Source organism: Pelophylax lessonae (assembly GCF_965119305.1).
Source record: "Pelophylax lessonae genome assembly, chromosome: 5".
Classification (NCBI taxonomy): Eukaryota; Metazoa; Chordata; class Amphibia; order Anura; family Ranidae; genus Pelophylax; species Pelophylax lessonae.
This window is the reverse complement of record NC_138772.1, coordinates 384,735,448-384,758,732: the sequence shown is the minus strand read 5'-3', so window position 1 is coordinate 384,758,732 and position 23,285 is coordinate 384,735,448. Positions and strand designations below refer to the sequence as shown.

The 23,285-nt window shown below is 43.2% G+C and overlaps 1 protein-coding gene across 1 annotated transcript in view; it reads left to right on the top strand.

The window, feature by feature from the left end:
* Nucleotides 1–23,285, top strand: part of RALBP1 (ralA binding protein 1) — a 76,734-nt gene that overhangs the window by 11,800 nt on the left and 41,649 nt on the right. The window contains exons 2-3 of the mRNA XM_082258521.1: nucleotides 16,313–16,617; nucleotides 21,063–21,506. Of these exons, the coding sequence (XP_082114647.1) occupies nucleotides 16,374–16,617; nucleotides 21,063–21,506 (688 nt within the window). The 5' untranslated portion in view covers nucleotides 16,313–16,373. The remainder of the gene's footprint in view (nucleotides 1–16,312; nucleotides 16,618–21,062; nucleotides 21,507–23,285) is intronic.

The window sequence follows — 23,285 nt, the reverse complement described above, 5'->3', positions numbered from 1 at the left end:
ATGGATTCGCCAGGTTATTATCCTGGCATATGGTTTCAAAGGGAAGGTTCCACCTTTTCCGGTAAAGGCACACTCTACCAGAAGAGTAGGTGCCCCTTGAGCAGTTTGCCATCAAGCTTCTATGGCTCAGATTTGCAAAGTCGCATAGTCATACATTCACTAGACTCTATCAAGTGAATGTTGGGACCAAGGAAGAGTCTGCATTTGGCCCCAGTGTTCTGCAGGCAGCTATGTAGATCTTCTGTGGTCTGATGGCGGTATTTTAAGGATCTCCCCCCCCCCCCTCCCCTCAAGTGCATTGCTTTTGGGACGTCCCATATAGTAATGAATATGTCTGCTCTGTGTCCCATGATGTACGATAAAGAAATATGGATTTTTCCTACAGCTTACCTGTAAAATCCATTTCTTGGAAGTACATCATGGGACACAGAGGTCCCTCCCCTCTTGTCTGGGATGTTTATTGCTTGCTACAAAACTGAGGTACTTACTGTATGGGAGGGGTTATATGGGGGGGACTTCTGTCTGATTGGTTGCCAGTGTATATTCACCTATAGGTGGCGTATAACCCATATAGTAATGAATACGGCTGCAGTGTCCCGTGATGTACTCCAAGAAATGGATTTTACATGTAAGCTGTAGGAAAAATTCATTTTTTTTTTTTTTTTGTGAAGGGTTTGAATTTCTATTATTTTTCTATTTACAGGCTGTGTCCCCTTTTTAGGGAGATATTTACTTCCTGTCCCAGACAGATAAGACCCGTTCACTCGATAAGAAAATCAGAAGTAAAATTTCATCTGACGAACTATCTGCCGATTTCTGATCGTTAGTATAGTGCTTTCAACAGCCAATTATGAATTTTCCAACGACAAAAACGGATCGTGCAGGCTATACATTTTTACCGTACGTCAACACAATGTCCGATTTTCGTTTTAATTAGTAGTTTTCATCCAAAAAAGAAAAAAAAAAAAAGGTAAGAGCTAGACTACGCATGCTTGGAAATGAAAGAATACATACAAAAACATTCAACACATGACATCGCTTCTGAAGTTGAATTCTGTCGTAAGAGAATTTTCGCATGAAAGTAACCTCTTCACTTTCCATATGAGACTAGCATGGGACAGAAAATTTACAAAAATGAATCTGATAAATCTGATAGTGTGTGTGAGTCTTTACTTTGTACTCTGCTTCTTCTCCAGAATGTCAGCTGGAATCTGGGTATTTTCTGTAATATTTATAAGTCGGTCCTGATAAAACCAGATATGTATTTGTAGAAGAACTATACTGTACTTTGTAAGATGGTGATTTCCTTTGTTATTTTTGAACTTGTGAGAACTGTCATACATCATTCGAAGCTGTCATCTCTAATGTTATTTTTACTTACTGCGTTGTATTTTCTTCATGTATATTACTTTACTACATGTTAGAACGTTACTGCCCTGACTCTGTCATCTGTTATCGCAGTTAAAAAGAAAATATTTGTGGTAAATACATCCACATCTTTTTGGTCAGACTTCAAAGGTGTAGTCTGAACTCCGATAACATCTCAGTAGCTATGTAGCAGCAATTTTATTTTCAAAACACAAGACATTTTTGTATTTGGAGTCTGTTGCCTGTAAAAATTCCTGAATTAACTGCTGCCTTTCAGAAAAAAATACGATGTGCTTCATGTTCTTTAGTTGCATCTATACCAAAACAACAATATTATAAAACTCAACTACCTCAAATTTTATAGCCTGAAATTAGCATCCTACTGTATCAGGACAACTTAAACAGGACAGGACTAGTGAAACCTTCCCCTCTCCTCTTCTGTATATTATTATTATTATACAGGATTTATATAGCGCCGACAGTTTGCGCAGCGCTTTACAATATGAGGGAAGACAATACAGTTACAATACAATTCAATACAGTAGGATTTAGAGTGCCCTGCTCGTTAGAGCTTACAATCTAGAATATAGATTGGTGTGGGGTTCTGTAGTCCTCAAAACGATGTGACTGGTAAGAATACAGCACATCAAGCTCCCAAGAAGGGGATTAACAGAGTGGTGAAGGCATAAAGGCTGCACCTTTCTTCTAAACTGAGAAAACTTATTGGATCCTGTGCCAAATTAACAAAAGGGGCACAGACCTCCTTTGTTAAGGAATGATTTTCTGTAGTTCAATAAAAAAAAAAAAAAAAAAAAAAAAAATTAATATATATATAAAATTTTTTTTTTTTTTTCTCCCTCTTTTTTTTATAAGGCTCTTTTCACACTTGAGCATACTGGAATCGTGGCAAAACAGGGAATGCATGTGCAATGTCATTATTTCTGTGCGATTTTTGCCCTGATTGTCGAGCGACAATGCGTGCCAAAATCACAGCATAAAATGCAACGCCAAACTCCTCGCTCAAATTTGCCCAAATTTGGTACATGAGCTTTTTTGGCACAATTTTGGAGTGGTAGGAGGCCCATTCAAATGAAGGGTGGCGCTCCAAAAAATGCGCCACAAAAATCTTTAAAACAAATCCACCATGCAGCAGGTATTTCTGCAGTATGCTTGGATGCTTGGTTATAAATGGAGCCATAGTGATTGCATTTTATCCTGTTCCCTCTGTTCTCAGCTGCATAAGAGCTGGGGGGAGAAGCAACGGGGCACTGATCTTCCCAGTGAATGACTGTCCGAGGGGGGGAGGGGCGCACCGGGGTGGTGTCGGGACAAGTCTGATCATTGGAGGAGCAGCAGCAAAGCTAGAGAATAGATGGGCTCAGGTGTGTTTTAGATCCTAGTCTAAACCAACCTGCCCGATCCTGCACACTGCTAATCACTTGCAGTGAAAAATTTCCCAGTCTGTGCAGCTGCGGACCGGGAAATGTCTCCCTACCCGCGATTAGCGGTGTGCAGTGTCTGCTTCCTGGAGGGATTGGGCAGGTGGGTGAGAACTAGGATCCTGAAACACGCCTGAGCCCATCTCTACTAGAGAACTGACCACAATGTGCTCTCCTGCTTAGTGTGGTCAGTTTTTTTAAATGGGGAAGCAGAAGGACTGGCAGGAACAACAGGAATTTCATACAAAAGACGCAATACAAAAACAGGATATGTTTTCTCTGTCGCTCATTGACAGACGTAGTCCTCCTTGATTAATATCAACTCTGGTTATACTGCCCTCTACAGGAGTAGGACTAGACAGGAAAGAAAACGTTCTGGCAACACCTTAGGGGCAGTCCCAGAGGGTATATCCTCTCTCTCTCTCTCTGCTACAGCAAATCAGTTTTTTTCTGTCTAGTTAGGAGTAAGGACCTAGATGCCTTGCTAGGATCTTCGGTCCTGGCAGGATTTTTTTCTTAGAAAGATTTTTTTAGACAGCTTTTTTCTCCAGTGTTCCTGTGAGATCTTCAAGCAAGCAAGCTGGAACTGGGCGACGGGCTGGATGTTGAGATCCAGTGGTCACCCCAGTTCAGCCTACGAGCGCGTGCAGGCCATAGCTCCGCGCTGGGTCGTCCGCGACATAGTCCCACTGGACGGGGACTGACCCTGCGAGTTAAACGTCTCGCCTGGACGCCAATGACCAACAGAGTCACAACGTCCGTATTGGTCGACAGCCCCCCCACCCCGGTGGAGAGGGGTTCTGTCAGGAGTTGGCGCCCGCCTGGTTCCGGTATGGTGAGTAGAATGTTCCCCCTCTCCCCCTGTCGGGTTTGTGGTGGACGCGGGCCCCTCTCTGGGATGGTAGGATGGGTCTCCCCTCTATCCTATAACAGGTCACAGATCCCCCAATTTGAGTGTGATTTTTTGTGAATAGAAACCAGGAGGCTTGGTTTGGGAGCTGACTATCTAAAGTCATTGTAAGACTGTAAGGGTGACTGAAGTCAGTGGCAGTACTAAAAGGGCATTACTATTGAAGTAAAAGGTATCCTACCTGTCAGAGGTGTACACAGGCCGATGCCTATGCCTGAGTACTGCAGTCCAGATCGCCATTCCTCCAGCAACCAGTCATTTCCACAGGCTGCACAGCCTCCCGACGGCCCACGGACCGCATGCGGCCCGCCAGGGTCCTGTACCGCCGGCCAGGCTTATCACCATTCATGGTGAAGTTTGTGGGGCCGAGGCACTCCCGCAGGCCGAATACATACATCCCGCAGGCCGCTGCTAGCCGCCGCTATCCTACACAGGCTGCCACCATTGTCTTGCAGATCGCACGAGGCCGCCATATTGGCGTAGCCTCGTGTCTCCAGCATGGGGGCGGCCATGTTTGAGGTGTCCAAACACCTCGAGGAGCTATGGGGAGGCGCCGGAAGGCGTCTAAAGGGGCGGAGCCGCCTCCTTTTACCCGGGAAAGCCAGCCAAAGACTTCCTGTCTGTAATAGACAGTGCTGGAACAGGTTGTATTGAAACTTCTGAGCATCAAGTGGTGAGCCTTGGGGTCTCTCTCTCTCTCTCTCTCTCTCTCTGTAGGGGTCCTAAAGCAGGTAACACTGAGGGGAGCTGTGGCGCTGGGGGTCTAAAGGGAAAAAAAAAAAACATTTTTTTTTTGCAAATTATTTTTTCCCGGCAAGTGTCTGGAATAATCATGGACCCTGCCACACAGGTACCCCCACCTGATCCCCTCGAGGTGGCCGCAGGACCCTCCCAGTTCACAGAATATTGATGCATTTACAGCAGTTTTGGAGTCTTTGGTATCCCGGGTGGAGATGGACTGTCAGGGACGGGGGTCAAGAAAGCGACCCCCCGCCTACCCCTATTTCATCTGATACTTCAGATTCTGAGATGGTCATTACAGCTGCAGGTCCCTCTGCAGGGGCTGTTGTCTCAGGTAAAGTTCCCTCAGACAGTGAGGAGGACGTTCCTGCTTCCGCCATAGCACAAGAAGAAGCATTGGTGGACGCACTAGTTGTGTCGGTCCGGGAAACCTTAAGACTTGAGGTTTTACCGGCAGAGGTAACCGAGATGGAAATTCCCTTTGGTACTAGTAAACCTACCAAGACGGCGAAGGTTTTTCCCTTACCCAAATGTTTTGGTAATAAAATTAAAGAGGAATGGGATCATCCAAAACGTACCCTTACTGTTTCCAAGCGCATTGCTAGACGCTATCCGTTTGAGGAATCCCTCATTAAGAAATGGAGGGTACCACCAGTGGTGGATCCACCTATTTCCAGACTGAATAAAGCCACTGTTATCCCGTTGGAGGATGCTCCGTCCTTTAAGGATCCGGTGGATCGGAAAATGGAAGCGGAGTCCCGCACTATTTTTTCCCTGATAGGGTCAGCCTTTAGACCAGTGATTGTCATTGGTTTCGTTTCACAGACATTAACGGAATGGGCAAAATTGTTACGCCATGACCTAAAGGGGAAAGGTATCCCCCAGGCAGCATCTGATTTGATGGAACAAATTATACAAGGACTGCAGTTCGTCTGTGACGCAGCCCTGGATGCCACCCCCTTGTTAGGGCATGCATCGATGTCAGCGGTAGTCCTCAGACGTGTGCTGTGGTTAAGATGCTGGTCGGCAGATCTAGGTTCCAAAAAAGCCTTGGCGAATCTCCCCTTTCAGGGGAGACCCTGGGGCCACCCTAGATGAGATCATTAAGGATGTCACTGGGGGCAAGATCACTTTTTTGCCGCAGGCTGCTAAAGCTAAAGGACCTTGTAACAAGCGTGGACCTTTCTTTGCTGCTCATAAAGGGTTCGTTCGCTCCGCTGGGGTGAGCGGGAAAGGCAAAGCCCCTCTAGGAGGGTTCAAGAGGCGCTGGTCGGGCAAACAAAAGGCCGACTCAGCCAAACCTGAAGTTAAGGCTAATACAGCCTGAAGGTGCGCCCCCACCCGGCTTAGGGGTGGGGGGACGTCTTCACCGGTGTTCAGATCTAGGGCTTTCCTGAATCCCGGACTAAGGGGTTCAGGAGATCATATGATCAGGATACAAGATAGAGTGTCGATCACTGCTACCGGTGCGATTCTTCCCTTCCAACATTTAGGTGCTACAGGGAGCGGTAGTTCCTGTTCCCTAAACAGATCATTTTCTTTACCTTTTCCAAAGATCATTCTCAGTTCCCTCCAGGAATCGGATCCGGTTGAGCAAGCGGACCAAGGAGCCTCTAGTGTGGTGACTTCGGTCTCTAATGCTCAACCAGGAGAAATCATCACTCCTGATAGGAATCAAGTTTCTGATAAATGTGTGGGAACAGAGAGCGATCAGACTTTGTCGGATTGCCTGGACCAAGAAGCTCTAGGGCAGCCTGGTTCGGATCCAGTCAGACAATATCAGGGTGATGACTTAGGTCGATCACCAAGGATTTCACCATCTGTGTCTTCATCAGAGCATCCCGGAGGTGGATCTGTTGGCATATCGGCTCAACAGGAAGGCGCGGAGGTTGGTAACGCGCGCCCGCGATCCTCTAGCGGACGCAGCAGACGCGCTCAACGGCCTGTAAAGGCAGTGTCAGCTACTATATGTCTTCCCTCCTCTCAGATTGCTGCTGAGATTTCTCCGCAGGATAGAGATGGAGGGAACTCCAGTTATCCTGGAAATTCTAGGCTAGCCTCGTCAAGCCGGTCAGGCCGACTTGGACATGCTAGTCGCGAACGCTCCTTGGAGACTTCCTCTCAGGGAGGATCTGCGGTCTCAAGGACCGATCTTCCATCGTGCTTTACAGTCGCTGGTTTTAATGGCCTGGCCATTGAGACCCAGGTACTGAAGGACAGAGGGTTGTCAGCTTCAGTTATTCCTACTCTAATTAAAGCAAGGAAAGCGACTTCCAGCAAAGTCTATTATCGCACATGGAAGACTTATATCGCGTGGTGTGAATCTTTGGGATTTCCCCCACGTACCTATTCGGTGACCCGAATCTTGGCTTTTCTGCAAAAGGGGGTTGAGCAGAAACTATCCTTGAGCACCATCAAGGGTCAGGTTTCAGCATTAGCAATCTTCTTTCAGAAGCCTTTGGCTACTCATTCCTTGGTGCGGAATTTCATCCAGGGGGTGCGGCACTTGGCTCCGCCAGTCCGCGCGCCCTTACCGCCCTGGGATCTTAATTTGGTTTTGTCGGTTCTGGAGAAACCTCCCTTTGAACATATCAGGGAGATTCCCTTGCTTACATTATCCCAGAAGGTGGCCTTCTTGGTGGCTATCACTTCTGCACGCAGGGTGTCAGAACTGGCTGCATTATCATGCCATTCCCCATATCTAGTGGTTCATAGGGATAAGGTAGTTCTTCATCCGAAGCCATCCTTTCTTCCTAAGGTGGTTTCAGACTTTCATCTGAATGAAGATATTGTGCTACCTTCCTTGTGTCCTCAGCCCAATCATCCTCGGGAATATGCGTCGCATTCCTTGGATGTGGTTAGGGCAATCAGGGTATACCTGAAGGCTACGGAACCGTTCCGTAAGACGGATTCACTTTTTGTGATCACGGATGGCCCCAGAAAGGGGTTGCCTGCATCTGCCGCGACTATCTCCAAATGGATTAGACAGACGGTGGTACAGGCTTATTCGATTAGGGGTCTGAATCCTCCGTTCCCTGTTAAGGCGCACTCCACTCGACCGCTCAGTACTTCCTGGGCCTACCGCCATCAGGCGTCAGTGATCCAGGTGTGCAAGGCGGCCACCTGGTCGTCGGTGCATACCTTTACAAAATGTTATAAAGTTGATGTGATGGCATCGGCGGATGCCTCATTTGGCCGCAAGGTTTTGCAGGCCGCAATTTGAGGAGACCGGTGGTCTACCTCGAGGGTTTTTTTCCGTTGGAATTTCAGTTGAGTCTCATCCTTGATTGATGAGCCTTTAAAACTTCTAGTTGGCACCGGTTGGGCCTTCTAGATTGGATTTTGATTTCCATTTTCCCACCCCTCATTTGTGGTACTGCTTTGGGACGTCCCGAGTTGATATTAATCAAGGAGGACTACGTCTGTCAATGAGCGACAGAGAAAAATTGATTTTTGTAAAATCTTACCATAAAATCCTTTTCTCTTAAGCTCATTGACAGATGTAGTACCCGCCCCTCTGTTTTTGAGTTGGGTTGGGTTAAATTCTCTAAACACTGCTTTGTGACATAACTGATTTGCTGTAGCAGAGAGAGAGAGGATATACTGCCCCTAAGGTGTGGCCAGAACGTTTTCTTTCCTGTCTAGTCCTACTCCTGTAGAGGGCAGTATAACCCGAGTTGATATTAATCAAGGAGGACTACGTCTGTCAATGAGCTTAAGAGAAAAGGATTTTACGGTAAGATTTTACAAAAATCCATTTTTATACAAGTACATGAGGCACATATCAGGAATATGAAATTTTGGGATAACATATTATTTAACTCCTCTTCCAATAGCCAGCCTTCAATAATACCTGTTGCACATGTCAGACCAGAGCCCAAACAAAAACGGAAAGATTTTCTTGTTTTTTGTGCTGCTTGTCTAAAATTGTGTGGTGAAAACACATTTTTTTGTTAGAAGTAACACGGTTATTGCCCACAGAGAAACCTATTTTGTTTGTTAAAAACACAGATAAAACCCACACTAGGGCTCAAGTTTGAAAAGTAATAAAATAGCAGCGGGCACAATTCTGAAGTTGATAATTAGGGTTGCACCGATACCGAGTATTTGCATGATTATTACCAGTACTCATGCAAATATTCCCAATACCTTTGCGGTGCGATTTGGGTCCATACAAAATGAACGGGCTCAAATTGCACTGCAAAGAATCTCATGCTTTCCCCCACCGCTCCTGGGTGTGTGTGAACCCTGTATAGAAAGGGAAGTGCCAGTCTAGTGCAGCAATGGGCAGTTTATTAACCACTTGCCTACTGTGCACTTAAACACCCTTCCCATCCAGGCCAATTTTCAGTGCTGTCACACTTTGACTGACAGTTGCGCGGTCATGCTACACTGTACCCATATGAAATTTTTATCATTTTTTTCACACAAATAGAGCTTTCTTTTGGTGGTATTTAATCATCTCTGGGTTTTTTATTTTTTACAAAAAAAAAGAATAAAGACAGAAAATTTTGAAAAAAAAAAAAATATTTTTCTCCTTCACTGATGTGTGCTGATGAGGCGGCACTGATGAGGTGGCACTTATGGGCACTGATGAGGAGGTACTAATATGCCGCACTGATGAGCACTGATAGGCGGCACTGATAGGCGGCACTGATGAGCACTGAGAGGTGGCACTGCTGGGCACTGAGAGGCTGCACTAATAGGCGGCACTGGCGGATGGCACTGATGGACACTGACGGGTGGCACTGCTGAGCACCGATGGGCGGCACTGATGAGCATTGATGGGCAGCACCATCAGTGCCCACACTCAGTGCCCATTGTGCTGCCAGTCAGTGCTCATCAGTGCCTAGATCAGCAGGCACTGATGGGCACTGACTGGCAGCACTATGGGCACTGATTGTGGGCATTGATGGGGGGCACTGATGGCGGGCACTGTGGGCACTGATGGGGCAATTTGTGCATTTTTTTACCTTTAGTAATCAGGGCACTGGTGATCAGTGCCCTGATTACACTGCTGTGTGTCCCCGGCGGCTGACGGCTCGCCCTCCTTCCTCACACGCAGGCTCTGTGTGAGGAAGGAGCGCCGGCGATGAGAGATGATCTCATATGTTTACATATGAGATCATCTCTCATTGGACGGCGTGATCACGTGGTGAATGGCCGCTGTGATTGGCCATTCACCACGATCTGTGATCGGCTGTGTCCAAGGGACACGGCCGACACAGATTCTCCCCAATGCGCGCTCGCTCCGTATATAGGCTGTAGCGCGGATGTGAGGAAGTTAAAAATGTTAGAACAACTCACATTAAAGTACATATCTCGTCAAATTCAAATCTACATAGTGTCCCTGTCTGCTGATGATAGAAACCATGGCTGCTGGAGGTGCTCACAGGGCTAGAGGAGATGTATAGGTGGTTCGCCCACAAGCTGACCTCACTTCTGCCCTATAAGCACAGGGGTCCCAGAACTTCTGTACCTGGGGGTGTGTGGAAGCGACATTTGACTTGTTAAATTTACACACAATGCTACACATCACAATCATCACCTTGTCAAATCAGAGAATTTTTTAATCTTTGAAAAAAATACAAGGCATTCAATGAATGGCAGTGAGTGAGTCCCCTCCTGCCATCAGTGTACTGTAGGATAAATTAGAGCGAAGACTGCAAGCCAGGTCTTCTCGTCCAACACCAGTGCCTGACCTCAAAAATGTGCTTCTGGAAGAATGGTCGAACATTCCCATAGACCAACTCCTAAATCTTGTGGACAGCCTTCCCAGAAGAGTTAAAGCTGTTCTAGCTGCAAAGGTTGGGCCAACTCAATATTGAACCCTATGGACTAAGACTGGGATGCCATTAAGGTTCATGTGCGTGTAAGGGCAGGCGTCCCAATACGTTTGACAATATAGTATATGTACATGCAAGACCGGACTGAGTTTGCCCCTGTTTGGGTTGCCGCCGCCAACTGGAAAACCTTTGGATCCTGTGTATAACATCTATGCGTGTGAGATCAACATGCTGCCTGTCTCCCTTCTCGGTGTAATTTTACAACCCCGTAATGCCCCAGGATACAGTGGAGTTTCTCTTCTTTTTTTTTTTTTTTTTTTTGTTTTGTCTTAGGTAGAAGTAATTTCTGAGAAGACATTGCTATAACTGACTTGACTAGCTTGAACCAGCAAAAAAGGCTTTAGATTTGTAGTCTTTTAATACTGCTTAGCAGCTATGTAGTACAAAGGTCTCCTTGTAAATCCCAAGATGTCTGTATGAGCTCCGGCTCTGTGTTGTAAGACACTGCAGATGATTGCATTTGTTGTGGGTTTTATAATGTCATGAAGCTAATGGTATGTTCTCTTTATACCCTTTTCTACAATAAGGTTGAGAAATAAGGATAAAAGAATTTAGGAAGATCCGGAGTAAGAAGAGAGCCTAATAGATTTCTGTACAGAACCCCAGCTTATTTACAGTTGTGCTCAAAAGTTTACACACCCTGGCAGAATTTATGATTTCTTGGACATTTTTCAGAGAATATGGATGATAACACAAAAACTTTTCTTTCACTCATGGTTAATGTTTGGGTGAAGCCATTTATTATCAATCAACTGTGTTTGCTCTTTTTAAATCCTAATGACAACAGAAACGACCCAAATGACCCTGATCAGAAGTTTACATACCCCAGTTCTTAATACCGTGTATTGCCCCCTTTAAGATCAATGACAGCTTGAAGTCTTTTGTGGTATTTGTGGATGAGGCTCTATCTTCTCAGATGGTAAAGCTGTCCATTCTTCCTGGCAAAAAGCCTCCAGTTCCTGTAAATTCATGGGCTGTCTTGTATGAACTGCATGTTTGAGATCTTTCCAGAGTGGTTCAGTGATATTGAGGTCAGGAGACTGAGATGGCCACTCCAGAACCTTCACTTTATTCTGCTGTAGCCAATGACAGGTTGACTTGGCTTTGCTTTTAGGATCATTGTCATGTTGCAATGTCCAAGCACGTCCCATGCGCAAATTTTCCTCCAGTATTTTTTGATAACATACTACCTGACCCTGGTTTGGTTTCAACAGAACCCCTCATTTTCCACTTCTTGATTAGAGGTTGAGCACTGCTGATTGGCATTCTCAAAATACAATATAAAGGAAGGCAATACAGCAACAATATAATTTAATAAGAGGGTTAGGAGGGCCCTGCTCTTGCGAGCTTACAATCTAATAGGTAGGGGCTGGTGAAACAAAAGGTAGTAACACTGAGGGATGAACTGATGAGGGAAGTAGAAGATTCGGTTGTTAGCTGAAGGCAGGATAGGCCTTCCTGAACAGATGAGTTTTCAGGGACCGCCTAAAAGTGGACAGAGTAGGAGCTACCTGGACAGATTGGGCAGCTCCATTATTTCATATGCTGTTTGATACTTTTATTTGCCAACAGAGAATCCATTTTTTTCTTTTAAAGTGTTTTCCCTAAAACCAAAAAAAAGGCCTGTTCTCTTAAAGCATGTTATACATCACAGTGCTTGTGCTGTGTAATTTGGCCCTTTGTATAACCTAGAATACCTGGCTAAGCCTGCCCTCCCCCTGTAAACTGACGACCGTTTATCATGGCTGCTGAGCCCTAACACTGTAGTAGGTTTACGTGCCTCCGTCATCTACAGCTCTCCTCTGAACTCCTCCTCCCCCCCCCCCCCACCGCTTCCTGCCTGTCAGCTCATGATAGTGCCCACCCCTCCCCTCCTGCTGCTAATAAAACTTTATTATGATGATAATACAATCCCCTCTGTTAAATAAGCACATGTGCCCCACTGCATGTGTTTTATAAACAATATGCAGATTTCTACCTGATTTCAGAGCGTTTCCCAGCACTCATGTGACTGCTGGCCGCTCTCTCTCTCCTAGCTGATGTCAGCAGGAGTTCTCAGCCCTGCCCACTGGAGCTGTCAGCCCAGGAGAGGAGAGTGGCGAGCAGTCACGTGAGCCTCTTGCCGGGAGGCACTCTAAAATCAGGTAGAAATAGGCATATTTTTTTATAAAACACATGCAGTGGGCCACCTTTGCTTATTTAACAGAGGGGATTGGATCATCATAATATAGTGGCTTTACAACCACTTTAAGGCTAGCCATATATTATACAATTTGACTTTTCAATTTCCTTTAAGCCAGCCATAGATCGTTCGAATCTCTGCTGTTTCAGTAGGGAAAGGCCAAGATTCGAACCATGTATAGGCAGGCTGATTGTACCAAAGTTGATTGATCAATCAACTTGGGTATAACCAGCCTGTCAGATTTATAATGCGATTGCCAGCGACTATCGATGCTAGCAATAATCCCTGTGTGCTCTGCCTGCAACAGCTCCCCCCACTCCTTCGGGAGAACAAAAGGGCTACATGGGAGGGATTCCCCCCATCAGTGAATGGAGCGTTAAAATCAGTAATCGCACTGTCATTGGCTGGCTTTTCCTTCAACTATGTAATACAAGGGCCTGCCTGATTGCATACAAATTTAAAGTGTTTAGGTTTTACCTCCTATTATATGGTTGTGGTAAATCGAAAGGAAAATTGTACAAGAAAATTCTATAATGTATGGCCAGCCTAAGATACTTTTTGTAGGGTTTTGATAAAGTTAAGCAGGCCATAGGTAATGCGATGTTCTTTGCTGCAACCATGGTTTGTCAGAGCAGCCCACCTTCGTTTTTCGACCTATAGTCAATAGGTCACATGGTTATGTCCCTTTTTAAGGGATGTAATGAGATGTACTAATTAGGCTCTTCTCTTGATCCAATTAGCCTGTGCATATACTCCCCAAACTTCCAGAGAAAATACTCAGAAATAAAGCATATAAAGAGGACTTCTGAAGACGTTGCATAATGACGAAACAAGTCACGTTGGAACACACGGTGATTAGGACTCCCAGTAGGTGGAACGCACGCTGGTGTTCACCGGCTTTCGGCTTTACTCACTCTTTGTACCTATGGGAAGCCCATGGTTTTAAACGTTTATGTATGCTACTGGCAACGTATATATATTTTAAATAAACAAGAAGCTTTTTGCACTGAGAAGTCCATCTTTCTCTTCTTTTCTCATTCACAAACAATTCTGGCATTGGAGCCACTGGTGGACACTGGAGAGTGGTGTGAAGGATACCCCTGGTCCTTGGATAGCCATTAGGCACCTTTGATTCCTCTTGTTAAACAGCAAGAGGGTCTATCTGTTGAGTGGGGATATATTTTACACACGTGGTGAAGTGGTGCCACAAGAGTGAACATTGGAGTTAAAGCTAGCTCAAGGCACTTTAATACAGCTGAAAAGACCTGTCATATTGATTATCACCAATACCTGGGACTGAGCACTTTTATTTATTCATGTTTTCATTATATTTTGTTTGTGAACTGCGTATTTGTATCATCATTCACATTACCATCATTTAATATCAAGTACCATTATGGGTTTCGTTTGAATATGCATATTGGCACCATTGTGCACTATATATAACCATTCTCACAATTTTTAGTAATTTTATTTGATTTGATTTGCAATTGCAAGCACTGTTTACACACATTACTGTGGGTCACTTGAGCACATATAACCTAATTGGTTTTGAACAGCAGCTACAACTATTTGCACTGGTGGAACGAGTATATTTTATATATTATGTTATACTTGGGGCCCAGTGTGTCTGGTGCTGTACAAGAATCTCAGTATAGGTAGTAAAATCTTTTCTGTGTAAATGATCATATGGGGTTAGCGTAACAGGTTTTGATGCTGACCTCATTCAGAATGATGTTGGCACCCGGTCTGCATGCAGGAGGCGTTTGGTGTCTGCATCAGCCCTGAGCTGCGTGCAGGCGAACTATGGAAGTCGATGCAGACGCCGCAGTTGCACGGACACGGCTGTATGTCAAAATTTAACAGCCACGTAGAAGCTGGTGCATGGCCCTGGATGCAGACAGAGTGGAAGTTGATAGGAGTGACAACTAATAGACTGCAATTCTTTTATTTTTACAGGCTGGCTTTTTTCAGCTGCAGAGATATTCTAGAATTTTATTGGTTTCCACTTACAAATCTCTCATATGTGATCAGAAAATTAACTTTTCATGCAGATCTTAGTCACAGTTTGTGTTCACTTTTGAATTAGCACAAACAGTGAGGTCACGTTTAGCTGACTCTGCCAGAGCTATTGATGCAAGCATTTTATTATATTTTTCAAGGACACTTTGAAATACAAATGCTGTTTTTAACACAGACCTTGTTACACAGCCAATATATTGTGACATTTGTACTGAACGAAGTTATAATTTTTCATGTTTTGTTCAGTTAATGTTTTCGTACAACTGTACAATAGGATAAAAGTGTTAAACAGTTATCTACAAACCAGAGCAACATGCATTATACTGTTGGTTAACCACCTGAAGACACCTACGTCCTTAGAAGATCTCCTGTATTGTAATACTAAAAACAAAGGTTGAGGTTAGGGGAGATAAACACTGTGCTTGGGCAGGCCGTACACGGTGCAAATTTAATTCCTACAACCACTGGTTGCAGGACATAAATGCGCATAATTCCCCCATCAACACACAGTGCTGTCAAGGGAGTGCCTGTCTGCTCCCAATGGTGGCGAACGGAGAAAGCCACCCCCGCTGGGAGAAGATGGGTATTATCTCTAGAGGCTATAGCAGTGGCTTGCGATAACCACAAACGACTCCAGCAGGCTGGTTGTGCCAAAGTCGATAGATCGATTCCTGCTGACCTGACTGAAATTTGAACTGTGTATGGCAGGCCTTAGTTCCTCCAGTTGGAAAGGTTTTAGGCTGGCCATAAATTTGTGAAAATTTCTTTTCTTCAACCACGGTATGTTCTTCTTTTGAGTGACAGGCGTACTTCGATTTTGTTTGCACGATTTTCCCGCAATTTGTCTGGCGATAATCGTGGCAAAATCGTGCAGTGATTTCAGTGCCATTGAAAATGAGGAGGATTGTAAGGGCGTCTTGCGATTTGCAGTGATTCCGCCGGCGATCCCGAACGCCATAGTGTGAACGGAGCCTTCGAGTATAATGGAAACTATTTTCCCTGCGGTTTTGGAGCGCTGTTAACAAACCTTTTAGAGTGGTTATATTGTAATGGTGTGAAGGCCCCCCTAGCATCCTATATTTTTGTCTACCAGTTGTGCTCAGTCAGTCCCCTGAAAAGAAGCAAGTTGTTGGTCTTCATGCAATTTTCATCACTACTCCAGATTTCAGGTGGGGAAATGACTCACTGGGATCCAGGTTGTAAATTTATGTGACTATAGAGCAGTGGTCGCCAACCTTTCGGACCTCACGGACCACTAAACTCATAATTTTGAATCCCACAGACCATTAACATAATTTCTACATGCCTTATACACACTATTCTCTGGCTCTCTGCCCCTCCCCCGGATCACACTGCTTTCTTATACACACAATCTAAAATGCAGCAGAGATTTCCATCAGAGGTAACTAAAAGCTGCTTATAAGTGGGTGTCAGCTGACCGCACAAGTACTGAAAATGTATTAACCAGTAATAAAAGTGTACAGTAAACAAAATGAGCCCTCTAAGGTTTGCCATAGACGAGTCAAAAACAAAATTTCTTGGTCGTTCATTTGTTCGAATTGGTGTGCCAGCTGCGGAACGCAATTTTTGTGCCGCAGTCGAAAGTGCCTGATCCAACATGCTGGATTGTGTTTAGAAAAAGGAAACAAACAATGGCATAATCGCATGCGCCATTTTGATTTTTTGATCAACAGAATGTTGGGTTTTCGACTCGCCTATTGCCAGCCAGCCCAATTAGAAGAAAAATCCAACAAATAATGTTTCTCTGACATGTTTTTTGGTTTTGTTTTTTTTTTCTTTCTAGGTGCCATGGACAGGTAACAGAGACCTTCACTCAGTTCCTGCAGTAGGCTGTCATCAGCAGAATGACTGAGTGCTTTCTGCCCCCCACCAGTAGCCCCAGCGAACATCGCAGGGCAGAGCATGGCGGGGGATTGGCCCGTACACCTAGCTCTGAAGAAATTAGCCCTACTAAATTTCCAGGTTTATATCGCACTGGAGAACCTTCGCCTCCACATGACAATCTCCATGAGCCTCCTGATATAGTCTCTGATGATGAGAAAGATCATGGCAAGAAGAAAGGAAAGTTTAAGAAGAAGGAGAAAAGAAGTGAGTTCTAAAATATGTCTATTTTCTTATCACCATGGCCACTGCGGGACATATGTATGGTAGAGCCCAATATATGCTACAGGAGAGCATTTCCATATGGCTGGTGTGTAATTGTATTAAAGGGCAACTCCACTGGGGTTTAAAAGAAATTGAGATGACCTTTAAAACTGTATGAGAATAAAATAATCTTATACTGTACATCCTGTATAGTCACCTGACAACTAGGAGTCTCTAAAAATGAACCTAAATACAAATATGGTTTTATTATTACCATGGCAATTGACAGATTTTTGTAGATATATATTGCCATTTTTTATGCTTGTGATTAGCTCACTGCTTTTGCTGGTAGAGTTTCACTTCTTAAAACACTGAGCAATCATGAACTTTGAGATTTTTTTTTTCTCTTTCTCTCAGCAAAAGTGGAGTTACATCTTTAAGCCTATAAGTATTTTATTATGCTACTTCTAACATTCATTTACTTGCACTAAAACTAAAGTAGAACAGGATAAGTGGGTTTGTTGCAGCTAGAAAAATATTGCAGTCTATGAAATATGCATAGCTAATATGTCTGTAGCACAATACAAATATATAGTAGCAGAGACAAAAATAAATTGGCTGCTTGAGGAAAACCTCATGTACGGGGATAGATAGAATGAGGCCGACCTCTCCCAAATTATGTGGCAATGTCCACCCACACTAAATCATGTATCACTCCTGCTCCCATTCTGTCAATGGCTCATAAATATGCCAGATATTTGGTAAAAACACATCGGTCAAGGCAGTGTTCCCTCTTCCCATCCTTCTACATATTCTTTAGGTTTATGAGAGTTTTTGTTCTAGACATGGGAAGTGTTGCTTTTCCTCCTGTGACATGCTGTATCGAGCTGGAAAGTTTCCTGTAGTAAACAAGAATTATAGCTGATGCCATAACCAGAGGTGCACATAGGGTGTAGTCTGCTTGAGGCTGCTTGGCCTTATTTTTATTGGCTGATTCATTACTCGAGATGACAGCTTATAAATACCCTTTACTTATAACATCACTCTCTTATTTAAAGGTTTGAAGTGACTAGCCTTTCTCTGTCTGTTAGTCTTTGCAGTGTAGTTTGCATTATGTTGGCCAGTCACTGCTCCCGTGCATTCCCAACCATTGTTGAGCGCTCTCGCCTCTCCCCTGCAGCCACCGCTGGCTAACACAAGGGATCGTGTGACCGGACCAGAGCAGGCTTATAATAGATAAGTATATACATCTTTTCTACACAGGTTAGTAAGCATAGGTTTAAGAGGGGGAGGAGCCTTACCGACCAGCAGAACACAGTGAATACTGCTAGTGGCTATAGGCACCCAGAGTAATCACCGGTAAAAAATCTAGCAGGCTGGTTGTGTACCCAAGTCAATTAATGAATTGACTTGGCTACTACCAGCCTGCTCATAGCTTGATCGAATCTCAGCTGGTCCTTGATGAACTGGCCAAATTTTAATCTATGTATGACTGGCTTAAGTCAGTACCAGCCCAACTACTTGTTTCCAATGATTTAGTGGGTTTAAATCTTATACAATTCCTTCTTTTCTACTGGACTTTTATATAAAGATTACAAGAAGAAAATATAACTTAGCGTGCCATTATTGATTACCTGAAAATGCTACTTGCCTAGCTGTTACACTGATACGCCTCGTTCAGTTCTTTGTATCACTAGCCCTGTATAAGTATACATATCAGGAAAGGCAAGGAAAGTCAGAAGTCCTAATTTTTCATGTTTTCTGAGTTAATGACTGAAAGTATTGAAGCAAGAGGGCCAAAAATAACAGCTAGGAAGCTAGCATTTTTTGAAGAAGTCGTCCGCAATGGCAGCCTGGTATGTTTCTCTCTTGAGGTTTCTTATAATACTTATTGTAAATTCAGGGAGCATTACCATAATCGCTGGCTGAGGGGTTCTTTAGGATTGAGAGAGAGTGACACATTCAAAATTTTCTTTGTGGCAACAAAGTTTTGAAGTATAGCTCTGTCCACCTTTTTGAAAATTGTAGTATTTGGATTCCTGTGTGTTACATTGAAAAGTTGATTTGAGGATGTACAATATACAAAAAATTGTATCCTACAGAATCCCATTACTTTTTTGTACAGTTTCCAATAAATTGTGTCCTGTTGGTCATCCTTTTGAGGAGGCAAAGACACCTTGATTGAGGTTGTCAGTTGAAATGATCTCCTTTGGTTTAAACTTGTATTTCCCATATGCCTAATCTCAAGTGCATTATAAAAATATGATTTGCTTTCAGTAAAAACAAAAAAAATCATTGACCGCTAACTGTTGTGCCTCTGTCCAGCATGAGATGTGGTCTGGTTATTTATGCTTTTGTTTAAAAGGTTAGTTCACCTTTAATGACATATTGACCCCTATGTGCTAGTTTCTGCTGTACATTATGTAATTATCTGTGTAGTAGAAGAATGCTTACTTTTCTAGCTGCTTATTCAATAGCCCTTCCTTTTCCGTCTTGCCTAGATAGCGGGATGTACCGAGTATTGAATGCCCGGCAACTCACGAACAAACATTCGGCTTCGTTCCCTACCCTGTGTGTGCTCATTCATTTGTTGCTGGGGTTGTGCATCCAACACTAGTACATCCTGTCACCTAGGCATGACAGAGAGGGGAGGGCAATGGAATAATTCATAGTTTTTTTTTTTTTTTTTGGCAAATGTCATTGAATGTGAACTAATCCTTTAAAAGCATTTTATATGTTGTGTTTTTTTTTTTTTTTTTTATAGTTCTGTTACATGAATACTTGGAGAAGAGCCAGATTGTGTTCTGATCACAGAAAGTAGTCACATAGCTAATTATAAATATGAACGTCTGCAGACCTAAGGGGATTCCCTAAATGACACCACAGAACCTCCACTAAAAGAATGATGATCGTTTTTTGAGAAATAGAGAAATAAACTAATGGCAAAAATCTCAGGCTCAACAATTTAGTCAATTTTCAAAAGTTGTATTGAATCTTTTTAAATCTGAAGCTTTCATAAAAAAAAAAAAACCCTGGTGATCTTCCTATTAATGTTTTGAGGTGACAGCTGTGCTCCTGTCTTGTCTTATGCACTCCTGGAAGAGACTACTGCCAGCTTGTGTACACCTGTATTACACATGCATAGTCTACTGTTACCACTAGTCCTGAACAGCGATTGCAGCTGATGCTGGAGTGCATATATGAAGTCGGGAAATGGCTAAAAGAGGCAGGGAGAGATCAACAGCACTGTGATGCAACAAAAAAAAGTTAGATTTAATTTAAAAAAAAAACATGGCAACTGTTTATGATACAGCCTTAACCAGTAGGGTTTACATCTACTTTAAAATCTCTTAATGTTTTCCATCAATTATATTTGCACATTCCAACTAAATATTTAAACCATAAATCCCCAAAGATAATCTCCAGGAAGAGGATTTTATTTTCTAAGCTTAAGAATAAAGATTTCCAGTGAGATGTCATGATGTTTTCCACTTGTATGCCTCTGGAGGTTGGTTGCATCTTAGTGTCTTCTGTGTTTGGAAATCAGCCTCTGTTAAGTCCTTTGCGGACCTATTATTTATATCTAAAGGTTCTGTTTTTAGTCATTAGATTCTCCCTGTTTGTAACAGCAGGTTGGCATCATAATTGTTTATGAACCCATAGCTAGTGAAACCACAATGCAAAAAATAGGGCATTTTTTTATTAACCATTTTAGTTGCCACCATTAAAAGCACATTTTTTTTGGATTGGTCTGTGATTCTTTGCCCTAAGGGATATATACTGGTTTTGTACATGCTGTTCTTATTATGGTCCTATTTAAAAAAAAAAAAAAAAACATATTTTACTAAGTCAGGTAAATATGAAGTATAGCATAATGTTTCTGGTTTTGAGCTAGCAGGTGGAGCCTCTTCATGTTTTAAAGCCAAACTTTCCTGAGAGGCACATGGGTACTGCTAGTCAATCCCTTTCTAATTGGATTGGCTGGGAACAAATTTGTCTATCCATAAAATCGAGTCCGGAATCCTTATATGCATGATTGTTCCAGATAAGGGGTTAAACATGACAGCCTGGAAGCTATCGTTTTCAGAATGAAAATTAGCTATGGCAGTCTCCATGTCTGTCTCAGGAATACCTTCTTTTAAAGGCTCTCCATTTACTACTTTGTTGTAAAAAACATGTTTTACTCAGCTCAGTGACTCAGCAGTAATTTGGTTGGAGGTTTTATTCACGGAAATTGTGCTTCAATGCAAACAGTTCTGCTATGCTTTCTCTAGCTAACCTAAATAGCTTTGGTAATCCTTTTTCATGTAATACATCTTTAATGTCTGTGTGTGTGTGTGTGCGCATGCACTTAAAAAGGGACACAATTGACTCCAAGCGTTAGTTTCCTTAGTATGAGTGTTGATGGAACTTTTCAGAATTATAACCTTGTTCCTTTTGTATACCAGCGGAAGGTTATGCTGCCTTCCAGGAGGACAGCTCCGGAGATGAAGCAGAAAGCCCGTCCAAAATGAAGAGATCCAAGGGGATCCATGTATTTAAGAAACCCAGCTTTTCCAAGAAAAAGGAGAAAGACTTTAAAATAAAGGAAAAGCCTAAAGAGGAGAAGCACAAAGAAGACAAGCACAAAGAAAAGAAGTCCAAGGATCTGACTGCTGCCGATGTGGTCAAACAGTGGAAGGAGAAAAAGAAAAAAAAGAAACCCACAGCAGAACCAGAGCCGCCCCCTGTAGATGTGCCCAGGCTGCGGCCAGTGTTTGGAATCCCACTGGTTGAAGCCGCAGAAAGGACCATGATGTGTGATGGGATCCGACTACCGGCAGTGTTCCGAGAGTGCATGGATTTCATCGAGCAGCATGGCATGAAATGTGAAGGCATCTACAGAGTGTCAGGTATGGTCAGCTAATGACTTTACATTTTAGAGACTTTCTAAAGGGACCATTAGATAGACATTCCCTGGATTTCAAAAAGACTGGCGCTGGTAGGTTTTGTGAAAGTGTCCCTCAAGCATTCTAAAAGTGGTGAAGAATATGCCAAATTCATGTACCTGTCTATAACTTGTACTGGAATTTGGCTCATGCTGCGCCACTTTTAGAATACACGTGAGACACTTTTAAAATTAAGTTTTTCTCTCTACTTACCAAAAGAGAGTTCGTCTTAACTCCACTTTTACAAAGTGGCGCATTCAATGTGACACAAAGTAAAAGTGGCGCATTCAGTGCGACGTAATGTAAAAGTGGCAGATTTTAGAACTCTCTGTATTTGGTGCATTAGTCGCTGTCAGAACCAAAAGTGTCACAAATGGTTCATGAATTTGGCGCAATACAGAAGCACGAGGGACTAACACCAGAAAAGTGGCCTAGCAGCTGTATTGAAACCCTCCCCTCCATTGTGTTAACAGCTTTCAATCTAGTGGTATTAGAACTGATCTTTTTTATCTACATTTTACTTCCCTTACCTTGATGAGGGTAGCATTACTTAAAGGATAATTTCCCCTTTGTGAAAAAATAATAAATACACACTTTTTTGCAGGTAAAAAAAATATGCATTTATTATTTTTTTTTTTTTTTTTTTTTTAGGAGCCTGTAAAGCATTGCACTCACGTTCTGCTGTAATGCCACGGTCCTGCAGACTGTTTGTGTAACTGTCTGCCCATACCTCCGATAAGAATCAGTGGACTACCAGAGCGCTCAAAAGTGCCCTGGAAGGTTTATTGAGAACTACAAGCCGACAGCCGCAGAGGCTGTCGGTGCTTGTAGTTTTTACATTTAAAGAACTCCATCAATGAATGACATGACCAGGCATTATTTTTTTAGATTGTGACCCTTGCTGTCAGAGCTGGAACTGGGGGTCGAGAGCAGAGGCTGGTGCATCTGTAATATCTTACATGTTACAAAAGGTGAACTTATCCTTTAATATTACCATTCACTCACAGAAACATTGTACTGATTTTAGTATGGGATGGAAAGTAATAACATTGCTTATATCAAACCATTGCATGTTTTGTTACATAGTAGGTGAGGCTGTATAAAGACAATAGTCCATCCAGTTCAACCTGTGTAAGTGTGTGTGGCCGTAATTATCTCTCATACCCCTGAATGTTCTGATCCTTGAGATTTATGTCTAAGAGTCTTTTTGAAAGCCACCATACTTGCCGCAGAAACCACCTCTTGTGGTAGAGAATTCCAAAATCTTGTAGCCCTAACAGTAAAGAACCCCCCACGTTGCCTGAAACCTTCTCCTCTAATCGCATTGTATGCCCTTGAGTCCTCATGCAATCCTTTCGACTGAATAGCTTTTTTTCTATGCTGAGATCACAATTGAGGTATTTATAAATTGCTATCATGTCCCCTCTCAGGCGTCTCTTTTCCAAGGACAATAAATCTGATTGCAGATGCTCTTCATAATTAAGGTCCTCCAATCTCTTAATTAGTTTAGTTGCCCTTCTCTGGACTCTCTCCAGCTCCAACACATCCCTCCTGAGGACTGGCGACCAGAACTGGACAGAATACTCCAGATGTGGTCGAACCAGAGTTTTATAAAGTGGTAGGATTATAGTTTTATCTCTGGAATACATCCCTTTCTTTATGCATGCTAATATTCTGCTGGCTTTGGCAGCTGCCGCTTGACATTGCATGCTATTGCTTAGTCTATACTCTACCAAGACTCCC